This window comes from Apis cerana, linkage group LG8 (assembly GCF_029169275.1).
Source record: "Apis cerana isolate GH-2021 linkage group LG8, AcerK_1.0, whole genome shotgun sequence".
Taxonomy (NCBI): Eukaryota; Metazoa; Arthropoda; class Insecta; order Hymenoptera; family Apidae; genus Apis; species Apis cerana.
In genome coordinates, this window is record NC_083859.1 from 5,105,324 (window position 1) to 5,120,012 (window position 14,689).

At 23.2% G+C, this 14,689-nt stretch overlaps 2 protein-coding genes across 6 annotated transcripts in view; one reads left to right on the plus strand and one right to left on the minus strand.

Moving 5' to 3' along the window:
* The window catches only part of LOC107995318 (BTB/POZ domain-containing protein 7), a 28,519-nt gene that overhangs the window by 4,929 nt on the left and 8,901 nt on the right, over window positions 1–14,689 (plus strand). For 4 of the 5 annotated variants that reach the window (XR_009830870.1, XR_009830871.1, XM_017052748.3 and 1 more), the window contains 6 exons: window positions 109–659; window positions 841–1,004; window positions 1,095–1,479; window positions 1,558–1,710; window positions 2,151–2,307; window positions 2,448–2,626. Coding sequence is in view for 3 of the 5 variants with exons in the window: in XM_017052748.3 (XP_016908237.1) it covers window positions 109–659; window positions 841–1,004; window positions 1,095–1,479; window positions 1,558–1,710; window positions 2,151–2,307; window positions 2,448–2,626 (1,589 nt within the window). In the remaining 2 variants the exon portion in view is untranslated. The remainder of the gene's footprint in view (window positions 1–108; window positions 660–840; window positions 1,005–1,094; window positions 1,480–1,557; window positions 1,711–2,150; window positions 2,308–2,447; window positions 2,627–14,689) is intronic. The other variant, XM_028665515.2, reaches the window with a different exon arrangement.
* LOC107995320 (uncharacterized) lies at window positions 3,220–13,521 on the minus strand. Its single transcript, XM_017052753.3, has 2 exons — window positions 13,349–13,521; window positions 3,220–4,878 (listed from the first exon to the last, which is right to left on the minus strand). The coding sequence occupies exon 2, from the start codon at window positions 4,869–4,871 to the stop codon at window positions 3,618–3,620; it is 1,254 nt and encodes a 417-aa protein (XP_016908242.1). The 5' UTR covers window positions 4,872–4,878; window positions 13,349–13,521; the 3' UTR covers window positions 3,220–3,617.

Consider the following 14,689-nt stretch of genomic DNA (forward strand, 5'->3'; position numbering starts at 1 on the left):
TATATAATTGTGTTTTTCTTATAAATAAAGAATTAAAATTAGTTATGGAGGGTTAATCAATGTAATAGTCGGTTTTAAAAATTTATTTTAATCATAATTTTATTTTAGGATATGGTGCCAGAATATGCTTGGAACTGAGAACACCGAATCTCGAAGTACAAATGTTTTCAGCATTGTTACGATATCTCTACACTGGTGATATTTGTCCACACGATGCAACGTTGGAGGCGAATCTCTTGCGACGACTGAGCGAAGAATTCGGGACACCGAATCCGTTGGAACATGATCTTAGATATCTGTTAGACACCGGTGATTACGCGGATGCCGCATTAGTGTTCACATCGGATAGTGATTACCAGAGACCAGATAGTGGAAGTTCAGAATATGGATTCCGGCCAAAGTTAGAACTGCCATGTCATAAAGCGATACTTTCTGCGAGATCCCCGTTCTTCAGAAATTTAATACAAAGACGGACTAGATCTGGGGAAGATCACACAGAAAGAGCGCTTCATATACCCACTAGAATAGTTTTGGATGAGAGTGTAATACCCAAACGATATGCCAGAGTATTGTTACATGCAGTATATTTAGATACCGTTGATTTATCTTTAATTATGAGAGGTAATGGTTGCGGGAACAGCGCTGGTAGTCTTGGAGAGGTAATTATATTATATTTTATAAATGTATTTTGACATTTTTTTTTAAAAATGATTTAGAAGCAAAATCAAATTAATTAAAATTTTGATTAAAATTTTTTATTTAAAGTATAATTTAATAATTTTTAAGATTTAACTTATGATATAGATATGAATTATTTTTTTTCTATATATTTTTTCTTAGGTTCAGGCTCTTACGCACACTGGACGTGTTCGACCAAGCCCTTTAGAAGAAGCAATGGAATTGTATCAAATCGGCCGATTTTTGGAGCTAGATATATTATCACAGGGTTGTGAAGATCTTATTTTAGAATATCTTACATTGGAATCGCTTCCAACGGTTTTAAAGTAAATTTTTTTATAATTTGAAGTTTTATTAATTAGATTGAAATTTGTTAAAAATTATTACTTATGGATATCTAATTATTTTTTTTACAGATGGGGTAGTCAACCTCATGGATCGGCATGGGTACATAGACAAGCGTTGCATTTTTTAAGAGAAGAATTTCAACCAGTCGCTTCTTCTTCAATTCTTCATCAATTGGATCACGCACATTTGGCAAATGTTTTGCAAAGTCATTTTTTGCAAGCGAGTGAACTTGAAATACTGCAAGCGGTACTCAAGTGGGGAGAACAAGAATTAGTGCGTCGTATGGAGGATCGGGAACCAAATTTGCTCAGCCATACGGTACATTCTGTAACTAGAAAAGGATTGAAGAAGAGGGATTTAAGCGACATAGAATTGCGGGAAATACTTAGTGAACTTTTACCACTTGTCAGAATGGATCACATATTACCCCCAAACAGCGAAGCGTTAGCTCAAGTACGAAACGTTAAGTTTATTCAGCAATTATAAATATTCATTTTTATACGATATTTAATAAAGCTTTTCTGTGTGTAGGCTATTAGAAGAGGATTAGTTTCAACTCCACCCAGTCATATGATAGGAGACGAAAGAGAAAATTTACGAATGAATGCATGGATAAGAGGAGGGAAGAAAAATGGATTTTTTGTAAGGCCACGCTTATTCATGCCTTATTACGAAGAAATAAAGGTATGAAATTTTTATTGAAAAGAAAAAAATAATTATTAAAAATTTTTTTTAAATTAATTTTATATTTTAATTGAATATACTAAATAATCAAAACTTATTTATGTTGTGTAAAGTTAGTTACATTAATTCTGTACCAACCGCTTAAATTTATTATAATAATTTATGAATGACTTATTATTATATCATATATATTGTAAATAATATTGATATTTTGAAGATTTATGTATTATAACATATTATCGAACTTATCAAATTTTAATCTATATTAATATCATCTATAATTAATCTTGAATGATTGGAATTGACTGAAGTTATAATTTATACATATTATATATTAATAATTATATACATGCAAAAAAATTATATAATATACATATATAATATAAATATACATGCTATATATTCCACTGACATATATTCTAGTTTAACGTTTTTTACAGTCTTTAATTGAGGAACAAATGGTCCAAGAAGCAGATTTAGTGAGATTACGAAGGCCACGTTATGTAGCTGATATTCCCGATGCCTTGTATATGGTTGATGAGAAACCGAGACCAATGGGTACAGCCGGTGTAGATGTTCTTGCTGCGGCATTCCCAGGTATTTTGTTTACTTTTCTTATTAGATAATTTTACAATTTTTATTGTATTATATTTTATTGTATTTTTGCAAAGTATGTGAAAAATTTCTTTTTCAAATCGTTTTTTCAAAAAACTAGTTCGGTACGAGTTCTATTTAAGTTCCAGATTCCACGACCTTGGCAGCTATGATGAAGCGGGAACAGAAATTGAGACAATCTCCCAGTTGTCAGAGAGCTATTAGTTTGCCGTTATCGTCACGTCATGAGATTAACAGACAAGTGCGACTACGTGTTGTAAGAGAATTCAACTTACCTGACACGGTAGCAGATCTCTTAGAGGTGAGTATTCTTCTTTTCCTGTTTCTTAATATAATTCTAGAGTCTCTTCTTAAAATAAACAGTAATAAATTATTGTCTTTACATTCTGATAGGAATTCAAAACAGGAAAATTTTTACTTTAAACAATTATATTTCAAATAACTGCTTGATATTTTTATTTTTATTTTTTTTATTTCTTTCATAATGATATCAACATGTGATTTTTTTTTAATCCAATGGAGTTTTAAGAAGCATGATTTAATTATTATTTGTAATTAATATTTTTGAAATCAATGAAAATACTTAATTTATTATTTCAAAATAGTTAATTCGATTAATTAAAAATATATAATAATAAATAATTGCGATTAATATATTTCACAATATTTTATATATATATCATTATCAATTTCCTCTCTCTATCAATTAGAAACATGTAAAACAAAGTAAAATTCTGGACAATACATCTATTTCATATAACAAAAATTTTCAGAAATATAATAATAGCAATTTAAGAGATTGAAATGAGCAGCAGTGAAAATTTAAATAAAAAAAATTATTGAAACGTTTATATAATACTTTACTTTCATATGGGATTAAAAAAATAAATTTCATTTATATTATGTTATGTTTATATAATAAAATAAACTCTTTATTTCAAAAAAATAATTATATATGCAAAATAACATGGTGCAGACATTTAAACATAACAAATTTAGCTTTTAATAAAATATATATATTTATAATATAAATAAAAAATTTATTTTCTAAACAACTATTTAACTTTTAAAGCTTAAACATATTTGGTATTTTTTTCTAAATGAAATTTTCAATTATAAGTTTTTGTCTTTAATATCATCAAAATCATCTATATATATTTTCATATAAACATAATTTGTATAAATTTTAACACTGTTTATATAAAAATTATTATTTTGTACTATAAAAACCTTGTATCTATAAAAATATTATTCTATCCATGACAAATTATCTAACATATTATAAATTATTATTATTTAAGTAACCATCCTTTTTTATGGAATAGGGTTACAATACAAGATAATTTTTGTTTATATATAACATTATTAGATTGATCCTTAAAAATTTCATCAGGTTTCATTTCCGTATCGAAATTTGTAACTTTTGTATCTAAATTTTTATTTGTTCGAGGAGCTTGAATCACTTGAGTCATCATAAGACATTGATTGAGTTTTAAAATGCTACAATGATTTACAATTTCATCGTACTTTTCCTTAGGGAATTTACTTATATCTATATTTAACGCCTTTAAGTCTTTAATGAAAAAAGAATAATACAAATCTAACATATAATCCAATTCATTATCCAAAGTATCTTTATTCGCGCTCGATATAAGAAAAAAAATCAAATCTTTAACACCATAATCGTATATGTTCAGTTGAAAATCTACAATCTTCATATCAATAATCTCTCCTTGTTCATCATGCTTGAACATCATATTATTTACCCAGAAGTCGTTGTGAATCATTGTACCCCAAGGTTCTTCCACTTTTTTTGATTTCTCACTTTGTTCTTTACAATATTCCATGCTTTTCTTGATATTATCCATATATGGTTTAATTTCCTCCATATTCTGTAAGTCTATCAGAATTTTCTGAATCATATCATTTAGACATTTTTCTGTTGTTTCATTTGTGATCTCTATTAATAGTTCCGTTACTATATTGTTGTACAATTGAGGTTTCTTCAATTTCAAAGCAATAACAAGAGCGTGCATTTTAGCTAAACATTTGATCGCGAATTCTGTGTGTTTCTTATCCAATCCAAAAATTCGATCTTCCGTTATGTAACCATTGCATTTCAGATTCTCCAAAAGGATGACAGCTTGTCCGTCGAATTTGTCTGGGTTCAAGCCCAATCTTCCTCCATAGAACTTAGGTACCAATTGCGAATCGTTCATGCCACTCTCGATTTGTAGTTTCATGAACTCCTTCGCCATAGAATTGTAGAATTGAATCTCTTTTTTAAACGATACTGGACTGTTGAACAAATCCAATAAAAAGGCGGAAGTGGGCGGAAGTTTTGCTACCAAATTTAAGGTTTCCTCCGTGTTCTTGGGAGATCGCGTTACGATGACATTGATCGCTAGCATATCGCTTCCATAATTTTCACCTGGAGCGTTCAGAAGTTTCCATTCCACATGTTTTATTTGAATATTGTTACCTAAAGTTTGTGCTAGAAGTGTATCCAATTTTTGAATTGGAAATGATTCGATCGATGGTGACATTATTTACCTGAAATAATAGTTCACATAATAGTCTATCATTATATTACATTTATATATTATAATTTCGATAGTTATTATGATTTTTTGATTATTATTAATTTAAAATTACTGGTTGAATTTATATTACAGAAGGCTAATTTATATAATAACATATAATTGTAATAATATATTAAATGATTGATTAAGAATTGTAATTATATGGTTCATGATAAGATTTCCTTTAATTTAATTTAAATCGAAAAAATTAATAAACTTTTTTATTCTCCAATTAACATTATTTATGATTATTTAGAAATAGTTTTATCTTATTATATTCCAGAAGACCTGAATATAATTTTGTATTCATAATTAAATATAAAAACGATGATTTAATCTTAAAAATATTAACTATTCAACGAGGATACTTTTGATAAATAATTGAGGATGCTCGATTTATCTTGTTCGAGCACGTTACTAAAATTATAACAAGTGAAATAATTTATAAAACAATAATATATTACATTAGTAATTTTTTTCGCGTTTATTGCTAATCTTGCTTTCATAAACTGCGCAACAATAGCTTTTCATTATAATAAATGTTTTATTTAACACAATTTATTATTTTATTGTCAAGTAGAGATGAATTTATGATGACTTACTCGTGTTTCAATATTTTCTAGTTTATTCATATAAATATATTTTTGATTTATCCAACACTAATCGATAATTGTAATATTTTCTACTAGAAATATGTATATACTATTGAATACTTATCAAGTAACTAAATACTTATCAAGCAACTAAAGCACTATTCGAATATGATGAATTTATCAATGATATATGTATTCATTTTATTTTTTAAAATTTTTATTTTTATACATTTTAAGTGTAACATTTAAATGCAAAATCATGTTTTTCGCATTTTTTATCTTTGTTATAATTTATTATAATTTGTTTATCTTTATGTTATTTTTACATTTTAATATTTTAGCGAAAAATTTTTTACAACTATTGTGAAAATCTATATAATTAGTAAATTTAATTGATATTTTAATATCATATTATAATTGTAAACAATTATACTTATTATATTACCAAATTAAATTAAAATTCAAAAATGATCCAAGTATAAATACTCCTATAACATTTTTAAAAATTTATTATAATGATAGATATATTTAAAAATAAACAACCTCAAGAAATCTGATTTTAAAATAGTTTCATGTTAATGTAAAGAAACAATTATAATTGAATATTGAAATATAATAGAAAGTTTAAATCATTTTATCATTATTCAGATAGATATATATATTACTTTCGTGATTACAAAAAATTTAATATTATAAAAATGAAATAGAAATAAAAAAGAAATAGAAGATAAAAGAGAAAGATAAAAAAAAAATATTTTATTGGAAAGCAAGGCTGCACAATATTTACACAAGGATACAATATATTTATAAATACATCTTACAGTTATCTACTTATTGTCTTTCTATGCTTATATTAATTCTAAATCGATTTTATAGTTCAAGTTATGCGATAGAAAACAGATAATGTCGCAGGTAGATCTGCGTGTAGGTAATTTTAAAAAAACTTGCATCATCGAATTACCATACATGTATCATAGAATGCTGTATTATCTACTTATTATCTACTTATTCCAACTCTATTAAATATGATTTTATTATAGCAATAATAGATAATATCAAATATCTTTATCATAGTAACATAGTTTAAGATAAATACGATAAAATATTACTGCACATATGCACTTTTTTATTTTCACTTTATATATGGATTTGTTAATAAAGTTCATTTTTTGTTTCATTTAAGCTAATAAAATGCAATTTATTCAAATTATTGAGGAATATAAAAATAAATGAATTAAAAAAATTGAATAAATTATTTGAAGTTTTTTAGTGAAGTGCTTTAATTAAATTAATTTATTTAAATTATTTAATCTTAATAATATAAAATATATTTAAAATATATTTCAAATGTAGTACAAAGAAAAGAAGATAAAAAATAAAATAGAATAGAAAAATAATTAGAATTCTCATAAAATTATAAATTAATAAAATATTTTTAAATATATGTAATTTTTGTATTGATCAATAATATTGGCTTATTGGATATTGGCTTATAGCCAATAATATTTACATATTTAATGTGAAAAAAGATATTCAAATATATATTAATAAATAGTGAAGGATCGTAAAAAATAAATCGAAAATGTAAAATTAAACTTTTTCATTTAGCTTCGTTTTTGAGAGAATCGAATTTCGATGAAACATGGATTTGAATGAAAATTGGTATATTTTTGCACATAGAATAATTTTACAAGTAAAAATATTACTTTTATTAGACATTTTACTACATCATACATATTATGTTCTCTGAAAATAAATTGTATAGTTTTAAAATAGAATTTGAATTTTTTGAATACATATTTATTATGATATGTATATATGATATGATACATTATTTCAAATATCAATTATAAAAATTATAATATTTATAGACAATGCTATAAATCTAAAAATTAATTTTGAAGATAGAATTGATCGAAAAAAATTTTGAAGAAATTAAATTCTTACGAAGAAAATTTTAATCAGTAAATTTGAAAAAAATATTTTTTTTAATAATTGAAATAAAAAATAAAAGGAAAGAAAATTAGAAAAAAATATAGAATTAAAAAAAACATTTCTATTATATTCGAGAATTTTATTGAAAGTAAATAATATGAAAATCGTACAATTTTTGTGCATACAATTATCTCTTAAGTTGTTCATTATGTTCAGTTTTCTAGGCTACGTATTGTGGTTATAAAATAAGATATCGATTTCGCAATTAAGTAATATAGATTTTCAACGTCAATCGAATTGCATTATCAATTTAAAAAGAAAACTATCGATAAATATCGTTTTTTTCAATACAATTTTTTAAAGCAGCTTGGAAGAATCAAAATTGATTTCAAATTCGGTAGAAGTAATTATTCAAAGTTATTATTGCAAAGTTCAATATTTGTATATAATTTCAAATAAGCAAACAAGTCTGATATTATCGTTATTATATTAAGCTTTTGATTAAACATTTGATTAAAACAGTTGTTGAATGTTTGGAAATAGTTTAGAGGCTAGTATTCGAGAAAGAGAATATTCATTTTATATTTTACAAATGATTTGATACTTTAATACCTAGTACCAAGTATTAATTTATAGCACATATGTTTATTTTACACGATCAACTTTTAATATTTTGCACTCTTATAATCTTTCGTTATTTGTTTTACGATTCTACGAGATTAATGTGTTTCTGTAGATATGAAATGTTATTTTCTAGCTTCCATGAAAGTTTATCAATCGAAGAAATATTAACTGATAATAATTGATTATCGAATATCAAAAAGAATATTAGAAAAACAACATAGTAAATATATCTGCAAATATCGAAAAAAAAAATTTTTTAAAATGAAATGTAGCTTGAAAAAAAAATTATTATACATATTACGAATCGATGAAACGTCATAAAATAAAATTATTAGAAATTAAATAGGAACTAAATTAAATAATGCTTTTAAAATAAATTTAAATAATTATAAATTAATTTAGATTGCGAGTAATGAAGAAAATGATTGCATTGTATGGTAATAGAAATTAAAATCTTAACACTTGAATAGTAAAAGTTCTATTTTATAATATATTTTCAACCTAACAATTTCCTTTAATTAATTCTTAATAAAATTTCATCTTTTATTATAGTACCATCAACAATAATTCTAAAATACTGAAAACAACGTGTACTTTATATTACAATACATCTTATATTTCATGTTAAAATATTTCCATCTTTTATTTTTTCTCGAAAATTAATCTCGAAACGCAATAGAGCAATATCGACGCCTCCTCGTCAATGATTCTCGTTTTTCTATAGTCGTTTCCTGTCTGTCAGAGGCACGAGTTTCCGCTACATGCGAGAAATTGAGCGCATCGTAATTTCCGTAGACGAAAATTGCACGAGATAAACTTGTCGATGTTTTTCAGATAAAAAGCTAACGACAAATTATTTATAATGATAATGTGATGTTTATCTTGAATGACAATGGTTTCCCGAACAATGTTTTCGCACGTGAATAGAAAAGCGACGTAGAATGATTTGAATAAATTATTCGAAACCCGATTTATACGTCACGACGTACGTTTTCATTATGGTGGTCGAAACATTATTCAAAATGTTTCATTAATGTTACATAAGACTATTGTTATGAGACTATTTTTAACACTAATTATTTCTAACGAATAAAAATATTTTATTCGAGACGAATACGATATTTGAAGAATTTTTCAAAATTTTTTTCATGAATTTATCATGAATATATTTTCATAAATATATTTGAACATAATCGTTAGAAAATGCATTCACTGGTAACTGTAGCTTAACATGATCATACGCCATTAAGTAAATAGTGCTATTAAGTTCAAGAAATCGATTATATCGGCGAATTCTAATTTAGCTTTTGATGTTGAAATTAAATAATCGATTTAAATTGTATTTTTTTTATCGGTTTATTCGATTTCTTTTCGTTCAATTTTTATTTATTAACTTTTTTATTACTTGTTCGATTGTTATTATTTATTCGAATGGGGAAAATTTTTCTTTTATTTTTTTATTATTTTTATATCATTATGCGATAATTTTGATTTTCTATTAATATTTGTTTTCTTTTTTTTATTTTTTATTAAATGCAACTATTTTATATATGAAATTTCTTGCTTCATAAAATTAAAATCAAAAGGATAATAAACAAGGTTTAATTTCAGTATTTATAAAAATTATAAAAAGATTTTCATATTATCGTTAATAAACATTGATTTGAAATAAATATTATATTTATAAAGTAACATTAAAATATTTGATATTGTTTTCTAAGTTTTTAGTTTTGATGAATATAGTTCATTTTTTATTTGAATCAAATAATGACAATTATTTATTTATTAATGATTTTAGTAGACATTCTAAACAAAATATAATACATAATTAATTATATTTAAATAATTATATTAAATAAAATAATAATATATGAATAATTAATGAATAACAATTCATATTCGAATTTTATTAAAATAAAATAAAATAAAGTCCAATTTCGATCAACGATAGATTAGATTTCATGAAAAATATTTGAAGTATGAGAATTATTTTTTTTCTTTATCTTATTTTATAAAAAATATTTTCAAAGAAAAAGTTAAATAATCGAATAAGTAATTGTTTTTTAATTTTATTATAATAATTATATATTATGTATAAGATATATATAAGATTTAACGATAATTGATTTACAATTTTGACTTTATTGTTTTTTTAATTATTATTAATTTTATTTATAATTTGCAAAAACATTAAATAATTATTAAGAAATTATTTATATGCAAAAAAAATTATATTTATAATGCAGAAAAAAGAATTACTATAACGTTTGTCGTTTAGTTAGTTTAGATAATAGACCTAAGCTTACTAAGAGTATATACTCTATTTATAGTTTGCGTAACGCATCAAGAAATCTAACGTAATAAAATAACTGTTGCACATGCGTCGGAAATTCTAATGACATAATTCGTTTAAATTTGCTAAATTTGCGAAAAAAAATGCAAAAATGTTTGAATTGCATTTAGAAATTATTTCTTTTTTAACTTGAATCATTTATAGAAATTAATTTTTTTTATATTGAAAAAATATCTTGAAAATGTATTCATATAAACCATATTTGAAATTACATAAAAGAAGTACAATTTTTTTTTAAATTCACCAAATAAATTTATTTAAAATATTACATACAAAATATCAATTTTCATTTGGATTATACACAAGAAAAATCTGTTATTTTCATTGCTTCAAGATAAAAAATAGAATTCATTTTAGAATATAGAAAGAAATAATTATTATAATAATTATATTTATTCGTATAATTTTTCACAAAAATTTATTCTGAAAGTAACATATATCTATATTTCTATCGTAAATATTAAGGAAGTAATGAAATTCAATTTAGATTACAATTTAATCATCACTATTTAATATTTATGTATCTATTTATATATTTATTATTGATTCAATTTCATAACATTTTATTGCAACAAAATCACTGACAAAACAAAAGTTGAATGATGTCAAAGATTTTGATTACAGATAAGAATTAAATATATCACATAAATTGATGATTTTAAGTATAAAATAGAAAGTAATATTCATAGTTCTTTCTTTTCTGAAATATAACAAAAAAAAAATAGTAAGAAACTGTTTCGTTTCTTTGCATCTATTTCAAAATTAATGCGGCATTCAATGAGCATAAGAAGTGACTCATTAAATCACTTCCTCTCCGTCGTAGTTTTCTAATTATAAGATATTTGAAAGATATTTGACGGAAGGAGAAAGTGTCGGATATCATAGAATAATGATACTTTTTGCCATACAATCTATATAATACATTTTCTCTTTTATTATTTGCAATCTCTCAATATTCTATTTATTGTAAACTTAGTATAATTTTCTTCCATATTCATTAGATATTCGAGAGAATGAAATTTTAATTTCGAGAATATTGAACGTGATTATGTTATTCGTCTCTAAAAAATTTTTCCTTAACATTTGAGGGTAGTTTTTTAGTTTTAGGATAACTTTTAACGAAGCGTAAACATTATGTTATTTATTGTTATTTCCTGCATTTGAGATTTTTGGCTTTTTCTCACATAACGAGATAAAAGAGACAAAGATATTATATTGTTTAATTAGATTCTTCCTTAGATTTTTTTGAGATCAATTTCTTAGCTTCAATTACGCTCTAACGAAGTGAACTTTGTAACTAGATTAACTCATGTTTCACATATTGAAAAATATTAGAGAATTAAAAATATATGTATATATAATATTAATATAATACTAAATATAATACTAAATCAATTTAATAAAGCGAGGCTATTTTACTATTTAAGTATATTAAGATAAAGTGATAGGGAAGAATATAATGGCGACGAAAATCGCTTTAAACTTTTGATTTCAAAAAAATGTTTTAAAATGGAATAAATATTTAACACTTTCAGTAATAAAATAATTAACTTCCATATAATTAAATTGTTTTATATTAGTTACATATATTTAAGTATAGAAATAATTAATAAAAATAACATTATTAATATTAAAAATACGATAGGAAGTTAAGAATATTAAAATACATTTATACAACAAAGTTAATATTGATTTTCATTAAAATATTCATGTATACATTTCAAATATAAATATAATCATATATATTTTTATTATTTCATTTTATTAACTTTTATACTTTTTAGATATATTTCAACTTCTAAAAATAAAATAATCTTTTTAAAATATTTGAATAACGTAATAGTCGTAATAAAAAGATTAATCTTAAGAATTTTTAAACAGTAAATATTCGATATTTAAAGTATGATTATTAAGTATTTTCAAACTATTCAGATATTCAATGTCATCAAAACAAGATATTATTGCATTATCAAATGAAAATGGAAATGGAATTTTTCTAAATATGATTTACTATTATTATTTAATAATTAAAAATTATTTTGCAATTTATTTAATTTTATTTTAATCTATTCAATTTTGTGATTATGCAATCGTGGTTAACCGTCTATATAATCATACAATGATCGAATTGCATTTATACGAGGATCTATGCAACTACGATCGATAAAAAATTCTAAAACTCTGATACTAAGTCTAAATAAATGTAAATAGGCTTATTTTAAAGTTTTTAAAAATAAAAAATAAAAAACGAATCTAAAATTTTATTATAAAAGCTCTTTTTTTTAATTCTGAATATTGCACAATTTCACAAGAATCGCACAAAACATGGAAAAGAAAAAGTATTTTAAACAGAAAAAAAATATATAAAATTAAATTATTCCAAACTTCAACTTGAAATTTATTTTGACTTGTCATTTATTTTTAAAAATTAAAATTATTAAAATAATATATAAAATAAAAATTAAAGTATATGTCTTAATAATATGTCACTTTGTTTATTTCATTCAGTACCATATAAAATATGGAATATTTATATGGAATAATACATAAAAATTTTATGATTGAAATTAACAATTGAAATTTTTAATTTTGCTATCTAATCTATAAATATTGCAATCATGGAATCTATGGATCGTCAATAATTATCAAATCTGACAATTATAACAACGAAATAATATTTGTTAATCATAGGGACATTAATATTTTCTTGCTGGTCTATATAATATATAAGATTTTAATGTTAATTATTAACAATTTACTTAATTATTAATTTAATCAATTCTTCAATATTCAAAACTTATAGATATTCATTAATTATAAAAAAAACTTCAAACAATATTTTTATTTCTCGAAATGAAACAATGTTTCGTTAAAATTCTTCTAAGAGACTGAATGTAGTGGTACAAGTTTAAGATGCTAGTTATTGAGATACCAACCTTTAATGAAGTATCATCCAAAAATAATCGTCGCGATGTTGAAGAAATTACAGAAGCGGTTGAATGCAGCTGGCTCGCACAGTGGAATCGCGACAACTGAGCCAAGCTTCGTTACCGTTTGACTTTGACCCCTATTTTCTCCCTCTTTTCAACGCTTATTCATGATATCCCCATCTCCTCGATAAAAATTAAAACCGAATATGTAATAATGTTAGAGGAAGTGTAGATTACATGATGAGAGACCAATAAGAGAGATTCAACGTTTGCACGATCATGTAATCTAATTTTGCACTCACTGCTTCTGACGTCAGAGACAATTAAGTCATGGGATCTTAAATACCCTTGGATTTTTTATGAATGTCGATGGTGGTCGATGATCTTTCATAGGTTCAAAATTTTAGTTAGAAAGTTTGGTTTAAACCTTTTTGGTACGGTTTACAAATTAAGCGCGCTTCTACTTGCATGGATGAGTTTCAATTTGATGAGTTGTTTCCTTGTTAAAAGGACAATTTCTGATGGTTTCTATCCTTCTGAAAGGATAAAATGTTATTCGACACATAGGAAAATAAATGTATTTAACTTTTCTATATTTAGAAAATAGTACTTATTTTTTTTCGACATAATATATAATATAAAACTTTTGAGCAAGAGGAAAGATAAATATTATATTTTTTAAATAGTATTAATATTTATGAAATATTAATATTTATAAATATAAAAATATTTTTGACAACTAAATGTTTATATTATATTAATTATATATTTATAATATTGATATGATAAATAGCTGAAGATAAATATTTGATATGTATATATAGTTGACAATGTATAATTGACAATGCTTATATAGTATGATATATACTGCTTATACAATATATTCAATTCTTTGAAACTCTAATATATAATTTTCGTTAAACATAAATAAACAATATATATGTTAATAAGAAAATATTTTATCAAATAACCTTCGACTAAAGCTTCCTATCTATTATAGAAATGTGTTAAAAGTAACTAAAATTTTAAAAAAATATTTAATTAAGTTATTTAAATTTTTCGAAATATCGCAATTTAAATGCACACAAATTTTATAAATTTGAATGAATATTTAATTATTCAATATTCAATATTCGAAACATAAATATAAATAAATATAATATAAATAAACATGAATTTAAAATATTCTAACTATCGGTTGAATATCAAATAGTGTTTAAATACTTTTTTATAAGAATTATTAATAAATATCAATTATATTATTATGTTATTATATTTATCTAATTATATTATCATGTTATTATATTTTCATTAAAAAATTTCTTTGCAATTTAGATATTCTATTCT

What these genes read in the sequence shown, in the direction of transcription:
- LOC107995320 (XM_017052753.3), bottom strand. Translation starts at nt 4,871, where the DNA reads ATGTCACCATCGATCGAATCATTTCCAATTCAAAAATTGGATACACTT.